This window comes from Phascolarctos cinereus, unplaced genomic scaffold (genome assembly GCF_003287225.1).
Source record: "Phascolarctos cinereus isolate Bilbo 61053 unplaced genomic scaffold, phaCin_HiC Scaffold_2;HRSCAF=192, whole genome shotgun sequence".
NCBI lineage: Eukaryota > Metazoa > Chordata > Mammalia > Diprotodontia > Phascolarctidae > Phascolarctos > Phascolarctos cinereus.
The window spans coordinates 309,765,697-309,789,056 of NW_027555625.1; the positions used below are offsets into that span (position 1 = coordinate 309,765,697).

The window sequence follows — 23,360 nt, forward strand, 5'->3', positions numbered from 1 at the left end:
GAGAGAACTGGCCTTGAAGTCAGGAAACCCTGCCCTTCATTGGTAAAGGAAGGTCTCCACTGGGAGTTCATTATGCTGATGAAATCATAGGTCTGGTTCAAAATACATATCAATCAATCAGTAAACATTTATTAAGTGCCTACTACGTGCCAAAGTGCCAAAGACTTTGCTAAGTGCTAGCTATTCATATTCATACATACATATATGTGTTTATATCTGTTGTGTGTTTATGAGTCTGTATAGATGTGTGTATATACATATACATGTTCCTGTATATATTGACATCTAGACACACACCCATATATTTGCATATACATGTTTACAAGTTGTCTCCCCATAGAATAGCATTCCAGAAGTTCGGGGACTAGTTTCATCTTTGTCTTTATATTGACTCACACAGAGTCTAGAATATAGTAGGTGCCTGATAAATGTTTGTGATTAATTGATTGATAAATTATGTGCTTTTCGAACTTTCTACATAGGAGATAGCAGGGTGAAAATTATCTGTGTGACGCTTGACTAGTCTCTTAATTCAACAAACATAGATGTCCCTCCAAGAATTTTCCTTTTTCTCTCTATACCCTTTTGCTTGGTAATCTTACTGGCTCCCGTAGGTTCAATTATATACATGCAAATGATTCCCAAATCTATACATCCAGCCTTAGTCTATTTCTTGAACTTCAGTGTTGAATCATGAGCTGCCAATTGGCCATTTCAAACTGGATGTTCCATAGGTATCTCAAACTCAGCATGTCCAACACACAGTTCATTATCTTTCCTTCTAAACCAGAGGTTCACAGACTTACTTGGCCTGTTGTCCTCTTTAAAAAAAAAAAATTAGTCAGCACCTCCCTAGAAATCTAATTTCTTAGCCCTTTAAGGGTTTATTGGAAATTTGTATCATTTCAAATGAGTCATCTTAAATTTAATAATTTATTATAAATTTGTGGGTTTTTCCTGCATTGAAATTTTGATGATGCAATATTGTCATGTAACCGTATAGTATCTCATTGTAAACAGGTCATTAAATACATATATTCCTGCAGATGCATGCTGTACTTCCCAACAATGTGTGACATGCTTACCTGCCAACACTTGCTAGTTAAGACCTGTCAGCAGACTTGACCACTGATTGGTTATAACTTGCATTTTATGTGTTTATTTGTAAAATAATGTAATCACTATGACTTTAACTCTGTTACACAGCAGATGAAACATATACAAACAGTTTTTCAAAATTTTCTTCTCTTCTTTCCTTATGCTTCCACTACCCCTTATTTTTATTCAACTCCCCCCAATTACACACAAGGCTACTACTGCTCCTCCCCCAATCATTCCAGTGCCTCCCAGGAGGCAGTATCACCCACTCTGGGGACCTATGCTCTAAACCAGGTCTGCATAACATATGGTCCATGGGCAGTATGTTGTATAGGACTGTTTTATATCCTCTACATTTTTCACGGGCCACCCCTTCTGTGGGCCAAATATTGTGCAGGCCTGCTCTAAACCCATTCCTTTTCCAATCTTCCTTACTACTTTTTGATGGTATTCAATCATGAAGGTATACAATCCAGTTGTCACCTTCTACTCCTCTCTCTCACTCAACCTACCTACCCAAATAGTTGTTAAATCATGTAATTTCTTCTTTAACCTTTCCTCTAACATATATATTCTTTTCTTCATTCAAACAGACACTAGCTTGGTTCAAGCACTCATCACCTCTTGCCTTGATTATTGCAGTAGCTTCCTAACTGGTCTCCTTGTGTCAAGTCTCTCCCCCCCTTCAATCAAGCCCTCATGCAGCTGCAAAAATGATTTTGCCTGACCTTGTCATACCCTTGCTTAATAAATTGCAATCATCCTGTATTAGTTCTAGGACCATCTATAAATTCTCCTTACATTTAAGGGTTCTTCCCAACATGTTTCTTTTATCTTTCAGGTCTGTTTATACATCACATCCCTGTATACATCTTGTGGTCAAGCTCTCCTGACCTGCTTGTTGCTCCTTACATGAGCCTCAGTCTCCCATCTCTGTGCTCTTATACTCATTAGACCCCATTCCTAGAAGAGTCTACCACCTCACTTCTACTGCTTAGAATCCCTTGTACCCTTCAAGATTTATCTTCAGTGCCAACTGCCAAAGGAGACCTTTTCTGCTTTGCCCACCTGCTGGAGCATTACCTTTTTAGATTGCCATCCATCTGTCCTCTCTCTCTCTCTCTCTCTCTCTCTCTCTCTCTCTCTCTCTCTCTCTCTCTCTTTCTCTCTCTCTCTGTATATAAATATATATATATATATGTATATATATAATCTACACACACACACACATATATATATGTATATATATAAAATGTATATCTTGCATGTACTAATTTATCTTTGTGTCCCCCCCCCATTAGAATATAATTTCCTTGAAGTTCAGGATGGTTCTCTCCCCCCTCCACCCCTGCCCCAGCACTTAGCACAGTGCTTGGAATATAGTAATTAATAAATTCTTATTGATTGATATCTTGTTTATTATCTGCAAAGAAACTAACTTTTCTTCATGTTTCTTAATCTGTAAAGTGGTGATGCCATACCTTCCCTTGATAATGTCAGATTTGGAAGAGCTCTCAGGGATCATCTAATTGTGTCCTCCTAATTTTACAGAGAAAGAAACTGAGACCAAAAGAGAAAAAGTGATTTGCTCACTACTGTACAACAAGTTAGTAAGAAAATTAAACTAGAACCCTGACTCCCAGTCCCCTACAGTTCTAAAAATCTAATAAATGTGGCATAGCAGAAAGATTACTGAATTTGGAGTCAGATAATAGGAGTTAAAATCTCTGCACTGCTGCTTACAATCTATGTAGCTTCGAACAAATTATTTATCCTACCTGGGTCTCAGTTTCCTAAAGTGTAAAATAAAGGTTGAAGACTCAGTGAACTCTTAAGGTCTCTCCAAGCTCTAAATCTATAATTCTATGAACTGATTTTTTTTTTGGCCTTCCAAATTTAATAGTGTTCCATTACTGACAAAAATACAGCACCCTCAAGGAACACATTTGGAATTACTGAGAATTAAGCACATCTGTCAATAATACCATTCCAGTCAGCTTAGCCACACTTTAGAATATCTCCAGCAACCAGGATTTAGCTAATAGAACTACTGAACTCAGAGCTACCTGTGGGGTAAAACAGCTCAAGGCTATTGACCTCAGACCCTACACTTTGCTTGGCTAATCTGCCCAGTAATAGGAAGTGACTCCAGGAGGCAATTTGCTGGAGAAGAGGTCAGTGGCCACCTCCAACTGGTGCTAAAACAAGCCCTGAGATTCATTTACATGTAATCATCCCTAAGGTCCTAAGGGAAGAGTATGCCTTCCCCTCACACTCCACAAGCTGTATGTTTTATATTTTCTTTGCCCTTCAAGTCTTCTTTTTCTGTTCATTTTAGTGACAGAAACAGAATTTGAACCCAAGCCCTGACTCTAGTACCAGTGCTTCCCGCCCTCCCCCCACTCCGACTATGCCATATGCTTTCTATCCTGTGCTCCTAATACTAACACACTGGCAGACAGCTTAGAGTTGACATAGAAAAAAATAGCATAACTTGATACTAAATCTTCCATTCTTCTTTATTAACTCTAGATCAGTTGTTCACTTTGTTTGAGTCATAGACTCCATTGACATTCTAGTGAAGCCTTCTCAGAATGTTTGTAGATGCAGAATATAAAATACGTTGGATAAGAAAGGAAGCCAATTGTATAGAAATAGCTGTCAAAAAAAAGTTCATAGATCCCAAGTTAAGAACCAACCCCTGTCCTAAAGAAATTAGAGGCCATGTGTCATTTTATTTATAACTCCTCTCTTCCTAGCCTGCCCCTGCCCCTCAGAATCATACCAGTTTGGATAAAGGAAACACTGAAGGTCTTCTTACAGCAAAGCTTAGAGCATTGGACGACTTCTCTGTTTCCTACAAATACCTGAATTTTTTGAGAGTAACCATAAAGGCAAAGTTTATAGCATAGTCATTTTCAAACCAGTTCCCTTCTGCCTACCTAGGAATGAGTATCACCTATCAAAGGGATCTGCCCATCAGTTAACTTGGTTCAGGACAGTAGATGAACTAGGTGGGCCTAGAAATCAATCTTTTGAGTGTTATCTGAAAAGAGAAGGTGGCTTCAGAACTGGGATCCTGTTCCACCACCTGAGTGGAATTCTTTTCCTCTTCTTCAAAACTGCCAGCCTCTAGCCAATAATTTTACATTTTTTTTTTACTCTTTTCTTTTCTTCTGACCTGTTTTCAATTTATTCTTGTGGCCGACTTTAAATGTGACCTCAACTCAATCTGGGACTCAAGCAAGAAAGGGAGAGAATAGAGAAGGAATGAGCAGAGAGGGAGGGAGAAAGACAGACATAGACAGACAGGCAGAGAAAAGGGGGGGGAGTATCTTTAAAATAGCACTTTATTTCCTTTGGTTGGTTTTGAAGCTTCAGCAAAAGCAAGATTAACCTTTTCTGCCCAACTTAATGAGAACAAGGAGAGAGCCTGGATGAAGGAATAAATGTGTGGGGGTCTGGCCCAGGCCTGCTCGGGTTACAGCCCCAGAAGAGCTATAATGGGGAACAGGCACATTCCTGTGCAGCAGCTCCCAGCTCCCTATCTGTTTTCAAGGAAAGAAAAACAGAGAAGAATGTCAGGGGCCCTTGTGGGCACAGGCAAAGCAGCTCCAGCAAGCCAGGGCCCAGGGAGGGCTCTCTTGCCTGATAATAAACTTGAGGGTTAGTCTCATGATGGATGAGTTAAGGGGTAGACATTTGCCACCAAGAGGCACCTTGACAAATAGAGACATGTCACTTCATCATTTGTGAAGTAGCTCACTGGACAAGGATTCAGGGATATATAGAGAAGGTCATCTCACTAAAAGTTGACAACTTTTTGGGAACAAGAGTTCTTAGAGTTATGCTTGAAAGAAACTAAATTCTCTGGAACACTCATTTCATAGGTTAATCAATATTCATTTCAGATCTGCTACTAACTGGGTTACATTTTAGGAAATATTTTAGTAAACTAGAGAATATACAAAGGAGGCATGGTGGCATGGTAAGGGCCCTGGAGACCAAGTCATGTGAGATTCAGTTGAAGGAACTCAGAATGTTTATTTATCCTGGAGAAGACAAAACTTAAGGAAGAAATGATAGTTTTCCTCAAGCATTTGAAAACTTGTGCTGTGGAAGAAGGATTAGATTTAGTTAGTTCTAGGCCACAGAGGGCAAACAAAGACCAATGGGGAGGAAGTTGCTGGCAGACAGATGTTGGCTCAAAATGATGAAAAACTTCCTAACAATTAGGTCTCTCTAAAAGTGGAACAGGCTGCCTTAAGAAGTAGTGATTCTGCTCAACTCATTTAACCTCTCTTGGCTAGTTGGTGAAATAGATAGAACATTGAACCTGGAGTCAGGAAGACCTGAGTTAAGATATGGCTTCAGATACTTACTAGCTGGGTGACTCTGGAAGTGTCACTTTGACTTATGTCTGCCTCAGTTTCCTCATCATAGAAAATAGAGATAATAGGACCTCCTTCTCAGGGTTGTTATGAAGCTCGAATGGGATCATATATATACATATATGTGTGTATGTTTATATGTATATACACATACAGAAAGAATGAGAGAGACCCAGTCCTTTGTCATCCTTAAAGCGCAATATAAATGCTACCTATTATTATTATTCAGTTTCCTCATCTGTAAAATAAGGGTGTTTGACTCAATGGCCTTCTAAGTACCTTCCAGTTGTAGGACGCTAAACCTAAGTCTTCAGGGGGAAGCTAGATGCCTACTAGCCAGGAACATTGTAAAGCAATTGTTGTAGAGATTAGGTATGATTTAAGTTAGCTGACCATTCCAAATTTCAGATTCTGTGATTCTATAAAAATCACTTCACCTCTCTAATTGTTGTTGTTTTCCTATCTGTCAAATAATTGGATTTCATTAGGTAATCTCTAATATCCTTTCTTCTGATTTCCATATTTCAAAAGATCCATGATGTCATTGGAATAGGTGCTTTTTCAACCAATAACAATGGCAGTCATCACATGCCATAGCAGGCTTCATAAATTGTGGCCAAAAAAATTCTTCCATTGATGATCTCTGTGGATAATCATTATTCAGGCTCATCATCTAATGATAACTAGTCACTGGGTTCATATTTAAAACTTGTGTAGCCAAGTAGACTCTTTCAGAGTTTATGCTTCATTGCCATAGTCTTAAAAAAGCCAAGGGCACCCATTGGAGGTATGGAAGAAGGCTTTACTGGAGTGGACTCCTTCTGTTTATAAAATGCTATGACATGGATAGAGGCAGAGGAGTATTATGGGGGAAGCAGTATGGTGGAGTGGAATAATGCTGCATTCGTAGACAGAAAATCTGGGTTCACATCCCAGCTCTGCCATTTACCATATTTGTGATTTAATAGGAGTTGTTATTTTCCCTGGGTCTCAGTTTCCTTACATTTAAAATGAAAGTGTTCGAGGAGATGCCTCTCAGAGCCTTTGCTTCCCTGATCTATTATTCCATGACTTATTTATAGAATACTGTATAGATTCTGTATATGGGAAAGAGCTACAAACCAGTCCTGACTCTATACTCTATTGTATTTTCACTTCCTCTGATAGACCCCCAAGAAATGCAATTTTATAGACTACTTTGTTCCCCTAGTTCTATGTTCAACAATCCTTCTCATTATTGAATATAAATACTAAAAGTCTAAGAATCGTGTCTGTTAATGTTCTGATCTTCCATCCAGTAGAATTTGATGTGGTCAAACACAGAAAACAATTGAGAAAGTTCTTGTTTCTAATCTATATTTATCTTTTCTCAATTTAAATACATTGTTTTTTTCACTGACCTTTGTAGAATTGGGCATTATCGGGCAGCTAGGTGGCTCAGTGGATAGAGCTCTGGCCTTGGAGTCAGGAGGACCTGAGTTCAAATCCCACCTCAGACACTTGACACTTCTGTGATCCTGGGCAAGTCACTTAACCCCGATTGCCTCACTTAAAAAAAAAAAAGAATTGGACATTATCTGATTAGAAGTCTACTTAAAAGTTCTGTGCTTGAAATCATTATTGATAACTCTTAGGGAAATCTTTATCCAATAGAGTTGTAGTTCTTTGAACTGTAGGCTATACTTCATGTTACATCATGTACTTCTGTAATGACTACCTAAGTAAATCAAATTATTCTGAAGACCTGTGTTTAAATCCTGGCCTGACACTTGCTAGCTATGTGATCATGAGTAAACTATTTCATTTTCTTCTATCTCAATTTCCTCATTTGTAAAATGAGAATAATGATGTTTATCACAACTGAACAGAGGTGAAAAAACTGTTTTGCAAACCTTAAAGTACTATGGGAATGTAACATTTCCTTCATTGGAATTCTAAGTTTTTTTTCTTACCTATTTAAAGCATTTTATTGGCTCCCATTTTGTTTTAAGATAATGGATTGAGCCACATGTCAAACTTTAGGCCAATAGTATACCAGACTTCAGGCCAACAGTATACCAAACTTCATCAATCAGGTAATTTCTTTATAAATTATCGTGGGTCAAAAGGGCACAATCAGACATTAAATCCTGAGTGAGTTACAGTGAGATTTCTCTGCATATTATTCATCATTTATTTTGTTCCTGCACCTGAAGGTGGGGTATGTTGGAACTAGAGAGCAGCAATTAACATTCCCAAGTACAAAAAAATACCTTGGAAAAATCTCCAAACCGAGACCCACATGGATAACAAAAAAGCCAGGCCAAGATCAGATCTAGGAGTTGAGAAGCAAACTATCCAGAGGTCGGGGCAGGAGTCATGAAGTGAGCCTTAGAGACCGAATATACAAAATCAGGTCAAGATCGGCTTGAAGTTAAGTTCAGGAAAATGACATGGAAGAAGCTAAAACAAGAAGCTTTGACAAATGGCTGTCTTGTATGAGAACTCAGCTGGAGATAATGGCCAGGTGCTAACCTTTGCCTCTCTTAATTCAGCAGCATTTCTGCCACCAGTCACCCCATCTTATTTTTCATATGTCCTATTTTCCAGGCCTTTTGGGTACACTTTTCATTGCCTTGACATCTTTCTGAGAAGTCATGAAGTGTATCATGTACAGTAAATTGGTTTACTTCAATTTATACTCTGTTCTTTGGGAAAGCAGACATAAGTAAGTTACAAACAAAAAAAAAAGAATGGGGATGGGAAAAGTACCCATTAAGCAGCTTTATTTTATAACAAAATAGTTCTAGACTTTCCATATTACATATTGTAGTCTTTGTTTTTATGCATATTTTGATATTCTTAGATTTCCACAGTAAAACTATATTAACCAACGTATTGGAAATCTACATAAACAATTATTTTAGTCACCACTTCCCTAAAGTTGATTGTTTACAGTACTGTTTTCAGGATCTATACTAGGGTCAACTTTGTTGTAATTATTTTCAATATTTACTAAAAATGGAATTTGCTTTTTTAAATGGGAATTAATGTGCATCCTTATGTGAAGGAATCTGCCATCATACTTTCTTAAGTAGACAAATAGAAAAAACTGGGTCATGTTTTACAGTAAAATCAGGACTGATTGAGGTACACTGTGTCTATATTACTACTAAAAAAAGTAGAGGCAATGGGATACAGTAGAAGGATCAGGAGTCCTAGTCTAAGTTCTCCATTGGTGGTTTTGCTACTTATTTCTTCTCTTAACAACTCTACCAACAATTTACAGCTCCACAAAGTGATGAAGATGCACATTTTCTCACAGCCCCTCCAATATTTGTCATTTTCCATTTTTATCACCTTTGACAATATGAGGGATATAAGGTAGAATCTCAGAGCTGCTTTTTTATTTCTTTAGTTACTAGTGACTCGGAGCATTTTCTTTTTCAAATACCTGCTAATAGCTTTGATTTCTTTCTTTGATAAGTTCCTGTTCATATCTTTTGACCATCAATCAATTGAAAGAATGGCTGTTATTCTTATAAATTTAAATTAGCTGCATATATATGTATCCTGAAAGTCAAACCTTTAGTGCCTTTATCTGAGTAAATTCTGTGCATATCTAATTATATGTCCATAGCACCTGTTCAAGACATATTGGTGAAGTAACTTAATGTCCTGCCCATCTAGATGAATGACATAATCATTTTTCATTCACTATTTTTTCTATAGTGTAAATACCTTTCTCTGTCTCTCTTTCAGTATGTCTTTCTGACTCTTTGTTTTTCTCTTCACCTTAAAGATTTCCCTAGGAGGATTCTGTAACATTCTAGGAACTGATGTAACTGTCTTATAGTTTTGTGAGGTTAAATAAGATAACATATGTAATACAATTTGCAAATGAAAAAATCAATAAACATATGTGGCATTGGTTAAAAAAAAACTGAAACCTTTATCTGAGAAAGTTGATACCAGCTTTTCCACTTACTACCCTTAATTAAATGTTTCTCTTTTAATTTTAGTTATATTTCTTTTGTTAATGGGGAGGGGTTAAAATTTACATTATTTTATCTTCGGTAATCCTTCTTCTCCCTTGTTTGGTCATGAAATATTCCACTATTCATAGATCCACTAGTCTTTGGTTTTATATGAGAGAGAGAGAGAGAGAGGAGAGAGAGAGAGAGAGAGAAGAGAGAGAGAGAGAGAGAGAGAAAACAAAAACTAGGCTACCATTTTCCATTTTTTTTCCTGTGTTGTGTACCTAATCTTTTCCCCTGATCAACTTCTATTTCTTAACCAGTGACAAATCATTTAGTAATTTTAGATTTGTTGTTTCAGATCTACTACTGCTAGACACCCCTCCTTCCCATTTTTTTAGATAAATTTTCTTGAGATTCTTCATTTTTCATCACTCCAGATGAAATTTATTGTTTTTTTACTATCTCTATTCATTAATCCTTTGATATTTTGTTGTGGTACTGAATAAGTAAATTTAATTAGTATTATAATTTTTATATTGGTTTAGACTACCCATGATAAATATTTCTGTAATTATTTAGGCCTGTATTTCCATAAAGAATGTTTTATGGTTTTATTCGTATAGTTCTTGTATGTGTTTTGTTATGTAAAATTCTGTAGTTATTTTGGAATTTGTCCCTTCCTGTTAGTGTATTGGTAATATACCAAAATATTGGATTTTTGTGGATTTATTTTATATCCTCTTACTTTGGTGATTTTACTAGTAGTTTCAACTAATGTATTACTTGACTCATTAGGTTTCTCTAAATAAACTATATCATCTTCAAAATGAGATCATTTTAATTCTTTCCTTTTCTTGTCTACCCCATTGCATATAATATTGGATTGTTGTTTTAGATAAAGTTTGCTCACCAAATTAAAAGTATATTTATTCCCATTTTAAACAGGGATGGGTTTTGTATTATTTGAAAGGCTTTTCTGAATCTATTGACTTAATCATAATTTTTGTCTATTATGTTGATAGTTTCCCTAATGTTTAACCAATCCTACATTTCTAATATAAATATAAGATGGTTCTAATATACAAAATTAGTGATGTGTTGCTGTAGCCTCTTTGTTAATATTTTGTCTGATTTTTAAAAATGAATATTTCTTGGTCAAATCAAGTCACTAAGTATCCAAACGCTGAAATAAAGAAAGTAAAAAAGTCTTTGCTCTTAAAGAGCTTGCAATACAATGGAAGAAAGAACATGTAGACAGCTATATAAAAAAAGATATCCAAGATAAAATGGAAATAATCACAAAAGGAAGATACTAGCATTCAGTGGGATATTGTTTCGTAATTTTCTTTCACTGTTTTGGCTCTCCCTGGTTTGGTTATCAAGATTATATTTGTTTAATAGAATTTGTTAGGATCCCTTCCTTTGTTACTTCTGCAAACACTTTGTGTAATATTTGAATTTACTATTCTCTGTATGTTTGACAGAATTCACATGTAAATTCATCTGGTCTGGGTTCTTTGCCCCTTTAGAGGCTTATTTATGGTTTGTTAAATTTCTTAAATAATATTGGCACATATTTGTGTGAAGTTGCTTTTAATAATTTTTAACTCTTCCTTCATTTGTTATGAATCCTCCTTTTTCATAATTTACTGGTTATTTGATTGTCATTTTAAAGATTAAGTTAGTTTATGATTACCTATTTTGACAGTTCCTGGTTTCATTTATTGATTTAATTTTGCTTGTAATTTTGTTAACTTTTTTTCAGTTTCTAAGAATTTCTATTTTTAAACTTGAGGGTTTTTTTTTCTTTAATGATTTGTTCTTTCTCTCTTTTGCTGATAAAATTGTTTAGAGATATAAAATTTCCCTTAAGGACTGTTTGTACAGCAAATTTTGGTGCTATGTCTTATCATCATTTTCTTTCACAAACTTATTGATTGTATCTATGATTTGTTCTTTAACCCAACAGTTCCTTAGGATGTCATTAGCTAGTACAAAATTAAATTTTAATCCTTTTTTCAATAGCACTTTATATCACGGTCAGTAATATTTCTGCTTTTCTGCATTTATTTGTGAGGTTTTTGTTCACTAATGTGTGATTTTTTTTTTGTAAAGGTGCCATGCAGTTTTGAGACAATATTTATGATTCTTTTAATTCTGCTTAAGTAACTGCCAGAGATCTTCATATCTAACTCTTCTAAAATTCTTTTCAGTTAATGTCTTTCTTGTTTGTGTCTTCTCATTAGACTAGTCTAGTTCTGAAAGAAGTACATCAAAGTCTCTAACTATGATAATTTTATTGTCTGTTTCTCCCTGTAACACCTTTATTATTTCCTTTATGTATTCAGATGTTTTAATATTTGGTGCATTTATATTATGAATTTGTATTGTCTAAGGTACTTTTAAGCATAATGTACTTTCCTTGTTTGTCTCTTTTAATCAAGTCTATTTGTATTGTTGCTTTAACTGAGTCACAATTATTTTTCCTGCTTTTTTCAGTTCAGTAAAAGTGTAACCAATTTTGCACCAGCCCCTTATGTTAACTCTTTCTGAATCTTTCTGTTTCAAGTATTTCTCTTATTAAAAAAAAAAACAAAGCAAAAACAAAAACATGCTGTTAGATTATGCTTTTTAGTTCATTCTGTTGTCCTCATCTATTTTATGGATGAGTACGTATAGTACATTCACAGACATAATAATTGTTTGTGTGTTTCCCTCCAGCCTGTTCTTTTATGTTCTTCTTATTCTGCTCTTTTACTCCTCTGTTTACAAAGAAGGTGATGGTAAGAAAGTGAAATGTGGGTAACATCAGTACTTTATGTTTGATGCAATCTACTTTTCCAACCTTCCCACTATTTTCTTTCCTTGACCTATCGCCCAACCACAAACTTTTATGTTGTTTTTTTTTTAACACCATTTCACAATACACCCTTTGAGGCTGGAATTTGTTTTACCTACAACTAATCTTTACTTAAATCTACCTCTCATTTCAGCAGTTCCCAAAGTTTTTGGTCTTAGGATATATTAGCATTCTTAAAACTTATCAATAAACCTCCCTCACCCAAAGGACTTTTATTCATATTGATTATGTTTGTCAATATTTCCATATTAGAAATTAACACATTTTTATTATTATGAAAATAGTTTTGACCTTATAGATCCCTGATCAAAATTGGAGGGAAGGGAGCCCAGATCACACTTCAGAAACTACTGCTACATGTTATTACCTTCTCTTCCCTCTCTCTGTTCCTGATGTTTCCTTGCTGAGTTAAACATTTCTATGCCTCTCTCTGTCTCTCTCTGTCTCTCTCTCTCTGTGGGTCTGTCTCTCTGTCTCTCTCTCTCTCTCTGTTCTATAATTGTTTATTTCTGATGAATGGGGGATTTAAATGACACCTGCTTGCCCTACCCTTTCTTTCCTGGTATAGTCTTTCCCTATTTACTTTTCTTTCTTTTTTAAAAGTATCAAAACACAACAAAACAATTCTTGGCCCATCTCTCTTATTTAAGTTGCTGTATGATCCAGTGACATTAGGGTTTTGAAGGTATGCCTTTTATATTTCTCTTGATTCCTTTATTTATATTTCAAAGTTTCTACTTAGCCCTGGTCTTTTCATTGGGAATTCTTGACCTCTATTTCATTAAAATTCCATTTTTTTCCACTGGAGGATTATAATTATGTTTAGTGGATAAGTTATTTTTAGTTGCATAAAAAGCTATAATGGCAACAGAGAATATCAAGATATAAATTCAGAAGAAGACAAAATCAAAACAGCTACAAGCAAAGCCTCAAAGAAAAAATGGGAATTGGGCACAAACTCAACAACAATTCCTGGAAGCTATAAACAATTATTTTCAAAATCCTATAAGAGTGGTAGAAGAAAATTTAGGTAAAGGAATGAAATCAAAGGAAGAAAATTTTAAAAAGACAATTAACAGCATGGTAAGAGGTACAAAAATACTGAAGAAATTAACACCTCAAAAAAAGCAGTATTAGTCAAATGAAAAAATCAGTCCAAAAACTCACTGAAGGAAATAATTCCTTAAAAATTGGAATTAAGAAAATGGAAGGGAATAGCTCCATGAGACATGAATAGCTCCATGAGACATCAAGAAATAATAAAACAATACCAAAAGAATGAAAAAGAAATAGAAGAAAATGTGAAATATCTCATAGAAAAACTGACCTGGAAAATAGATTGACAGAACATAATTTAAAAATTATTTGGATTACCTGAAAGCCTTAATGAAATAAAAAGCATAGACATCATATTTCAAGAAATTAACAAGGGAAGCTTCCCTGATATCCTAGAAACAAAGGGTAAAATGAAAATTGAAATAATCCACCAATCAGCTCCTGAAAGAAATCCCAAAAGAAAAACTTTCAGCAATTGTTATAGCCAAATTCCAGAGCTCCCAGGCCAAAGAAAAAAATGCTTCAACCAGCCAGAAAGAAATCATTCAAATACTGTGGAGCCTCAGTCAGGATCACACAAGATTTAGCAGCTACCACATTAAAGGAGATGGAGGGTTTGGAATATGATATTCTGGAAAGCAAAAGCAACTGGGATTACAAACAAGAATAATCTACTCAGCAAAACTGAGCATAATACTTCAAGAAAAAAAGTGGATATTTAGTGAAATACAGGACTTTAAACATTCCTGGTAAAAGGAGCAGAACTGAATAGAAAATATGATTTTCAAATACAAAACTTGAGAGAAACATAAAGAGGTAAATATGAAAGAAAAATCATAAGAGACTCAATAATGTTAAACTGTTTACTTTTCTATATGGGAAAGATGATAGATGTATCTTCTAAGAGCCTTATCATTATTAAGGCAGGGTACAGGAATTTTTCAAATATGTTGAAATGATATTAAAAACAGGATAGGCATGAAAGAGGCATGCCCTGGGTGAAGGAGGAAAATTATCTCACATAAAAGAGGCATGCAAGGAAGAGCTTTTACAGTTGAGGGAGAAGTGGGGGGGCAAGTAATACTTTAACTTCAATCACATTTATATTAGTTCAAAAAGGGAATATAAGTGTGTATATAATATACATGTACTTATGCATGTACACACATACATACACATACATATATGTGTGTATGCATACACACATTTAATTGGTAATAAAAATCTATCCTATCTAACAGGGAAGTAGGAGAGGAAGGGGGTAAGAGAAAGGGGAGGTGATAAAAGGGAGGGCAGGCAAAAGGAAGCAGTGGTTGGAAGAAAAACGGACTTTAGAGGAGGGACAGGATAATAAGAGAGAGAGAAGGATAAGAGAAAAAAAATAAGATGGAGGTAAATGCATAGTTAGCGTTCATTACTCTGAATATGAATGGGATGAGCTCACCTATAAAATGGAATTGGACAGCAGAATGGATTAGAAACCAGAATCCAGCAATAAGTTGTTTGCAAGAAACATATGTGAAACAGAGAAACACATAGAGTTAATATAAAAGGGCAGAGCAGGATCTATTATGCTTCAGCTGAAGTAAAAAAACGAAAGGGTAGGCATCATGATCTTGGACAAAGCAAAAGCAAAAATAGACTTAATTAAAAGAAATAAGCAGGGAAACAACATTTTACTAAATGGCACCATAGAAAATGAAATAATATCAGTACTAAACATAAATGCACCAAATGGCATAGCATCCAGATTTGTAAAGGAAAAGTTAAATGAGTTAGGAAATGGACAGTCCAAAGATACTAGTAGGAGATTTCAACTTTCTCCTCTCAGAGCCAGGTAAATCTAACCATACAATCAAATAAACAAGAAGTCAATGAAATGAGTAGAATCTTAGATAAGTTAGATATGATAAACCTCTGAAGAAAACTGAATGGGAATAGAGAAAGGAGTATACCTTTTGCTCAGCTGCACATGATACCTTCACAAAAATTGGCCACATATTAGGGCACAAAAACCTTACAACTAAATGCAGAAAAGTAGACATATTAAAAAGCACTCTTTTCAGACCATAATGGAATAAAAATTTAATAAAGAGTCATAGAAACATAGATTAAAAGTTAATTGGAAACTAAATAATCTTATATTAATGAATGGGTCAAAAACAGATCATGGAAACAATCAATAATTTCATTGAAGAGAATGATAACAAGGAGATAACATATCATAATTTGTTAGATACAGTAAAAACAGGACTTAGGGGAAAGTTTATATCTCTAAATATGTGCATCAATAAAAGAAAGAGCCAATCAACAAATTGGGCCTGCAACTAAAAAAAAACAGTTAGAAAAAGAACAAATTTTAAATTTCTAATTAAACACCAAAATGGAAATCCTGAAAATCAGAGGAGAGATTAATAAAATTGAAAGAAGAAAATTTAACTAATAAATAAAACTAGGAGCTGGTTTTATAGGGGAAAAAAGCAATAAAACAGACAAACCATCAGTTAATTTAATTTTAAATAAGAAAGATGAAAATCAATTACTAGTATAAAAAGGAAAAGGGTGAATTCGCCACCAATGAAATTAAAGCAATTATTAGTAATTATTTTGGCCAGTTATATGCCGGCAAAAGCAACAACCTAAATGAAATGAATTAATATTTGCAAAAATATAAACTGTCCAGATTAACAGAAAAGGAAATAGAATACTTGATAGCTATTTTGAAAAAGACATTGAACAAGCTATCAATGAACTCTCTAAAAAAAAAATCCCCAGGATCAGATGAATTTACAAATGCATTCTACCAAACATTTAAGGAATAATTAATTCCAATACTGTATAAAGTAACTGAAAAATAGATAAAGAATCCTACCAAATTATTTTATGACTCAAATATGGTTTCAATACCCAAACCAGGAAGAGAAAAAACAGAGGAAGAAAACTATAGAACAATTTCCCTAATGAAAATCAGTGCAAAAAAAATTAATAAATACTAGCAAGATTACAATAACATATCATGAAGATCATAAACTATGACCAGGTGGGATGTATACCAAGAAGCAGGGCTGTGTCAATATTAAGAAAATTATCAGCATAATTGACTTAATAACAAAAACAACAAAAATCATACAATTATATCAATAGATGCATAAGAAGCCTTTGATGAAATACAACTCTCATTCCTATTAAAAACAACATAAAGCATACAAATCAATGGAATCTTTCTTAAAATGATAAGTAGTATCTGTCTAAAATGAAGAGCAAGCATTATCTGTAATGGAGATAAACATGAAGCCTTCCTAGTAAGGTCAGGAGTGAAGCAAGGATGTTCATTCTCACTGTCATTATTGAATATTGTAATATAAATGCTAGCTATAGTAATAATCCAAGAACAAATTGAAGAAATAAAAATAGACAATGAGGAAACAAAACTATCACTTTTTGCAGATGATATGATGGCATACTTAGATAACCCAAGAGAATCAACTAAAATACTAGTTGAAAATATTAACAAATTCAGCCACATTGCAGGATGTAAAATAAATCCACACAAATCATCAGCATTTCTATATACTACCAACAAAACCCAGCAGGAAAAGATAGGAGGAGAAATTCTATTTAAAATAGCTGCAGACAATATAAATTACTTGAGAACCTACCTTCCAAGACAAACCCAGCGATTGTGTAAGCACAATTACAAAACAATTTTCACAGAAATAGAGAGAGATCTAAACAATTGGCAAAATATTAATTGCTTATGGGTAGGGCAAGACAATATAATAAAAAAAAGAGAGACAGTTCTACCTGTTAATTTATTTATTCAGTGCCACACCAGTCAAACTACCAAAGAAGTATGTTAATGAGGTAGAAAAACATAGTAACAAAATTCATCTGGAAAAACAAAAAGTCAAGAATTTCAAAGTAATTAGTGAAAAAAAAATGTGAAAGAAGTCAGCCTAGGAGTTCCAGATTTCAAACAATATTACCAAGTAATAATCATCAGAGGTATCTGGTATTGGCTAAAAGCCAAGCTTTGGGGGGTAAGAACTTAACAGAAAATGCTGAGAAAACAGGAAAGTGGTTTGGTTGAAACTAGGCAGATGTAGAAACCAACATCTCACACTGCACATCAAGATAAGATCAAAATGAATAAATGATATCGACATAAAGGATGATATCATAAGTAATTTACTAATTTGGTGGAGCATGGGAAAATGTACGTGTTAGATCTTTGGATAAGGAAAAAGTTTGTGATCAAACAAGGGATGGAGGATTATGGGAAGTGAAATAGATAATTTTGATTACATGAAATTAAAAAGCTTTTGCACAAACAAAACTAACAATGCAGCCAGAATTAGAAGGAAAACAGGAATGGGAAAAATTTTTTTACATGTTTCTCTGATAACAGCCTCATTTCTCAAAAAATATAGGGAAATAAGTCAAATTTATTTTTAAAAAGTAAGAGCCATTCTCCAGGTGATAAATGGTCAAAGTCTATGAACAAGCAGTTTTTGGAAAAATAAATTAAAGTCATTAATAGTCACATGGAAAAAATGTTCTAAATCACTATTAGAGAAATGCAAATTAAAGCAACTCTGAGTACCACCTTATACCTATCAGATTGGCTAATATGACAGAAAAAAAAATAATCAATGCTGGAGAGTGAAAAAATTATGACACTATTGCACCATTGGTGGATTTGTAAACTAGTCAAACCATTCTGGAAAACAATTTGGAACTTTGTCCACAGGACTATATAACTGTGCATAGCCTTTGACTAATCACTTCTAGGTCTGTTTCCCAAAGAGATCAAAGGAAAGGGCGAAGGAGCTAATTGTTCAAAAATATTCATAGCAGCTCTTTTTGTAGTGACAAAGTATTGGAAATTGAGGGGATGTCCATCAATAGGGGAATGGCTGAACAAGTTGTGGCATATGATTGTGATAAAAATTGTTGTTCTATAAGAAATGACAAGCAAGATGGTTTCAGAAAAATTTAGGAAGATTTATATGACTTGATGCAAAGTGAGCAGAACTGGGAGAATATTGTATAAAGTAACAGCAAAATTATAGGATGACCAAGTGTGAAAGACTTAGCTACTTGAACAATTCCAAAAGGTACATGATAAAAAATATCTCCCTCCAGAGAGAGAACTGATAAACTCTGAATGCAGCTTGAAACTTATCTTTTTTTTTTAACTTTGTTTTACTTTGTGTTTTCATTTGCAACATGGCTAATATGAAATTTGTTTTATGTGACCTCACATGTATAATTGACATTAAAGTGCTTGCTTTTTGGAGAAGGGATGGGAGGAAGGGAGAGAATTTGAAATTCAGATATTTTTAAATGATTGTTAATTTTTTTACAGGTAATTGGGAAATATTTCACTAGATAAAAATAATTTTTAAAAAATTCTTGCTTCATTTCTTCCAGGAATTAGAGATGACCCTGTGGCCAAGTTCTGTTTTTTTGTTTTGTTTTGTTTTGTTTTGTTTTTTGAGCCTTTGTTTGTAAATACTTTTAAATTCTTCTCATCTGGTCTTCTACAAATCCTGATCTCCATAATAGTTCTTTAAGGACCTGAGGGACTAGTCAGGGAAAATTTCATCAAGCTTTGAGCAATACAGTCAAAGCCATGGTTTGATTGCTATTCCTGCCTTGTCTGAACTTTGTAGGCTCTGGACTCTGGTTTCATTCTGAGCAATAGACTTGTAGGTTCACCCCATGTCAGAACTCAGGTAAGGAGTTACTGGTCCTAACTGGAAGTTTCTACAGTTTCAAAGTAAGAGCTGAAGGTCCACCTCTGTTCTATAGTTTCTACTATGGCAGATTTCACAATCGTGGCTTGAAAAAAATGACCCATAGCTGTTTTTATTTTGATTTCTTTACCATTACTCAATCTGGTTCTTTTTCTAAATCTTTGTTGGAATAGTTGTGGGAAAGAAATGGGATGTACCACTTCCTCCTGCTTTATCTTCTTTGCTGGTTTTTCTTGTTGTTTTCAAAAAGAATAACCAAAAAGTGAAGTTCCTCTTAAAATGGTTGTTTAAAGAGTCAGAAGGGTATTGCTCTATATTAGTCTTTATGTTATATGTCTCAGTAAAGGAAAGTTCTTATTATATTGGTGCAAATATGGAGATTTTTTTGGTTGGAAAGGCTATAAGAGAATATAAGAGAATTGATTTTTATTCAGCTATATGCTTGATGGATTGCTATCTAATCAACAAGCATTTATTAAATATTTTTGAAATGCCAGACACTCTATTAGATATTGAGGATACAAAGATAAAATTGAAACAGTCCCTACTGTCAAAGAACTTATAGTTTTAGAATGAGTGAAAGAAAATAATGTTTCATAAGGCTAGAGAAATAATCTAAGTTCAAGTTGTAATGGGCTTTAAACACTTATGGAGGAGACTGTACTTGATTCTAAAGGCAGCAGGGAGTCACTCAGATTTATTGAATAAGAGACTGACATGTTCTCTTAGTATGCCCTCTTATTCGTGTGGATGGTAAAACTTAGGTAGTTTTGCATAGTGTAAGCTGGCCATTGAGTTGGAATGACCTGTGTTCAAATGTCACCTAAGACAATTACTGGCTGAGTGACCCTGGGATTTATCCTAATTTCTCAGTGATCGCTGACATGATAAATTGCACAGCACATGTCAATTTGCAGTGGTATAGGTATTTTCCTCACTGAGGGTTTCTTATACCAGTGAAATCACAAATCTGGTCCAAACAAACAAAACATATCAACCTCCAATAATATTATGAACATCAAATTAAAAAGTGCACTCAAAGTAATTTATAATTCCCAAATGTTATGTAGTTGTAAATTTATCATTATCATCATTGTTAATGCAGATGGCATGTCTTTGTGCCAGGCATTACAAGATCATAGGATTTTATGTTGCAAGGGACTTTAGAGTGTAACTAAGTGGTACAATGGATAGAGTGCTAGGCTTGGAGTCTGGAAGACCTGAGTTCAGATCTAGTCTTAGAAACATATTAGCTACATAAACTTGGAGAAGTCACTAAACATCTGTTTGCCTCAGTTTCTTCGTCCATAAAATGGGAATAATAATAGCACCTACCCCCAGGGATGTTGTGAGGATCAAATGAAATAATAATTATAAAATACTTAGCACATAATGTGCTAAGTTATTATGTCTGGCACATAGTAAATGCTATATAAATGTTAGCTATTAGGAGTAGTAGTCCTACTCTTTCATTTTTTAGTAGAAGAAAATAGAGAGGCTACAGAACTGAAGAGACCTACCAAATATAACCAAGAGAATAGATAATAGAGCTAGGCTTCTGTTTCCACTTCCAGTGTTGTTTCCCCTACATCAAGGGGAAATGACTTCCTCGAGGTCATAAAGCTAGTTAGTGACAATCGGAGCAAGAATAATTCCTTATGTCTGGAATAGTCATGTTTTTTATTTTGTTTATTTTTCAAATGATAATTCTTCAGAAGTGGTAAATGGTAATGGATACAAGTCCTACTCAAGGTATTTGTCTGAAGACCTAGGGAAAATATCTGCTGCTCAGAGTCTGCATTTTCAGTGTCTCATTAGAAGGATCATGAAGCATTAGAATTCTTTATGGACAGATTTATAGACATTCTTGTCTATGAACTGCTTGGAAAGTTATTACTGAATAGCAAGCAATGTGATCAAAAGTGAATGCTTTTCTCTCTCCGGTAATTATTATTTACTCCATATTTTGTCACATGCTCTGTGATTCTTCACAGTTTAGTTTATAATAATTAATACTTCTGTGTAATTCTGGCAGTCTTTCATCATCACATTGAATGTTTCAAGATACATTTTCAAAAGTGAAGGAAACAGTGTTTAAGAGAGTAACACTTCTCTATTATTCATAGAACAGGAAGAGATCTTAGGAAACATCCAATATAACCTCGTAATTTTAGAGAAGAAATGAAGACACAGAAATGGGTTTGGAATTTGCCCATCATCACCCAACTAGTTATACAAATTTCATGGACTCAGAACTAGAAAGGATTTTAGAGACTAATAGTCTAAGCCAATTTCCCTCTCCCATTTTATAGAGGAGAAAATGGAAGTCCAGAGAGAGGAAATGACTCAAACTAGGAATAAAGCCAGCATTAAAACTCAGGTCTCTTGACTCCCAGGTCAGCATCCTTTCCACTGTTCCATGCAATCCCATGTTTTTTAACTTAGAAGAGGTGAATCTAAAGCTATTTATAATGGAGATGGAGTCTTAAAAATTACCCCATCCAAAAAGGACAGTGATCTAGATATCAGTTCTGTTGAAATAAGTTATTTTTAGCCTGTGATCTCCGATGTACTTACTGGTTGTTCTCAGTTATTAAAATTTAATTATCCCAGTGCTCAAGGTAGATAGGGAGACAGTCAAGAGAGTAGTCTAGCTGGCATAAAAGGTTCATATTGGGGATCAGTGGGTGATAAGTTTGAATAGGCAGGACCAGATTATAAGGGTCTTGAATGCTAGGCTGAGGAGTTTGGGTTTTATTCTATTTTCACTAGGGAGCCTTTAAATATTCTTGAGTAGAGAAATAGCATGACCAAAAAAAAAATTTCATATTTATCCATGCGACTTTGCAACATGATACAATGGAAAAAGAGTTAGATATTAGGTCTGAGGTCCTAGGTTCAAGTTCTGTTATGGCTACTTACTATTTGTATGACCTTGGGCCAGCCACAACCTTGCTGAAGCCTCATTTTCCTCATTAAGAAAAGATAGGACTTGGATAATTTGACTTCTAAGACACTTTTGAATTCTAAATCTGTGATCCTATTATCCTATGCCCTTGGATGCTTCATAGTAAAAAAGAATCACTAAGAATATACACATGATCTAATTCGTTTTGGTAACATGAGAAATGTTTGCATATCTAAGACTGGGTATTGTTATTACTTTATTCTTCTAACCTTTACACTCAACCTTTTGATTTCCTTCAGGAGAATTCTTAAGTTTTGCCGATGACTTGCTCTCTGGCCTTGGAACATCTTGTGTAGCAGCTGGTAGAAGCCATGGTGAGGTCCCAGAAGTTAACATCTATTCAGTCATCTTCAAGTGTCTGGAACCCGATGGTCTTTACAAGTAAGATACAATGAAAGCACTGGGGGGACATGGGGAAATTGGGAGGAAAAGACGGTCTTTTTGGAAAACCCATATGAAAGAGAAAAGGCAAGAATGGCGCTCAGGGACCTGATGTCAGCACCACTCAAATTATTAAATGCTGTTTTGTAGTGAGATTCTGTTTCTGAAAGGAACACCATCTGTTATTCCATCTTGGTTAGTTAGTCTCTAAAGTGTTCCCTACATAGACCTGTGTACCTTGAGAAGTTTCAGTTCATGCCTATGATAATTCACAGAGTATTAGGACTGACAGGGACATTAGAACACAGAATATTTTTGAATGTTAGAACAGAGAAAATACAGTGCTAATGTTTTGAAGAGACCCTTAAATAGGGAATGTTAGAACCGGAAGAACCTTAGAACATACTGTGCTGTGTTGAAATGGAGATTCTTGAAATTAGAAATCATTGAGTCAAACTACTTGATTTTATAGATCTTGAAACTGAGTTTCAGAGAAGAGAATTAACTTGCCTAAGTTAATTACAGAAATGTGAGTAAAGCTCATCTTTCCATGAAACTATGCCACTTCTTAGGAAATTGACATCTTTGCAACATTAAACTATTTTTTTTCACAGTGGAACCATGAAATCCATTGTATATTTATAATTATCTTCTCTCTCTTTTTTTAATATGTTGGATTCATTTATTTCCTTCTCTTCCTTCCAAAACCCTTGAAGATCCAAATGAACAACTGTAAGACTTATCTGTCCATTTGAGATGAAAATACATGCTGATTCTTCATGCTTTTCAGCCTCAATGCTTGTTTCTACACCCATAGGTAAATACACAGCCCTAGACGATAGTAATGGATATGAACTATGTGGTCTTAAACCAAGGCTGTTTCTTGAT

General features: G+C 34.6%; 1 protein-coding gene across 1 annotated transcript in view; it reads left to right on the forward strand.

Moving 5' to 3' along the window:
- ASTN2 (astrotactin 2) overlaps nucleotides 1-23,360 on the forward strand; it is a 1,115,013-nt gene that overhangs the window by 981,716 nt on the left and 109,937 nt on the right. Inside the window, 1 exon segment of the mRNA XM_020990605.2 lies at nucleotides 22,331-22,472. Within this exon segment, the coding sequence (XP_020846264.1) occupies nucleotides 22,331-22,472 (142 nt within the window).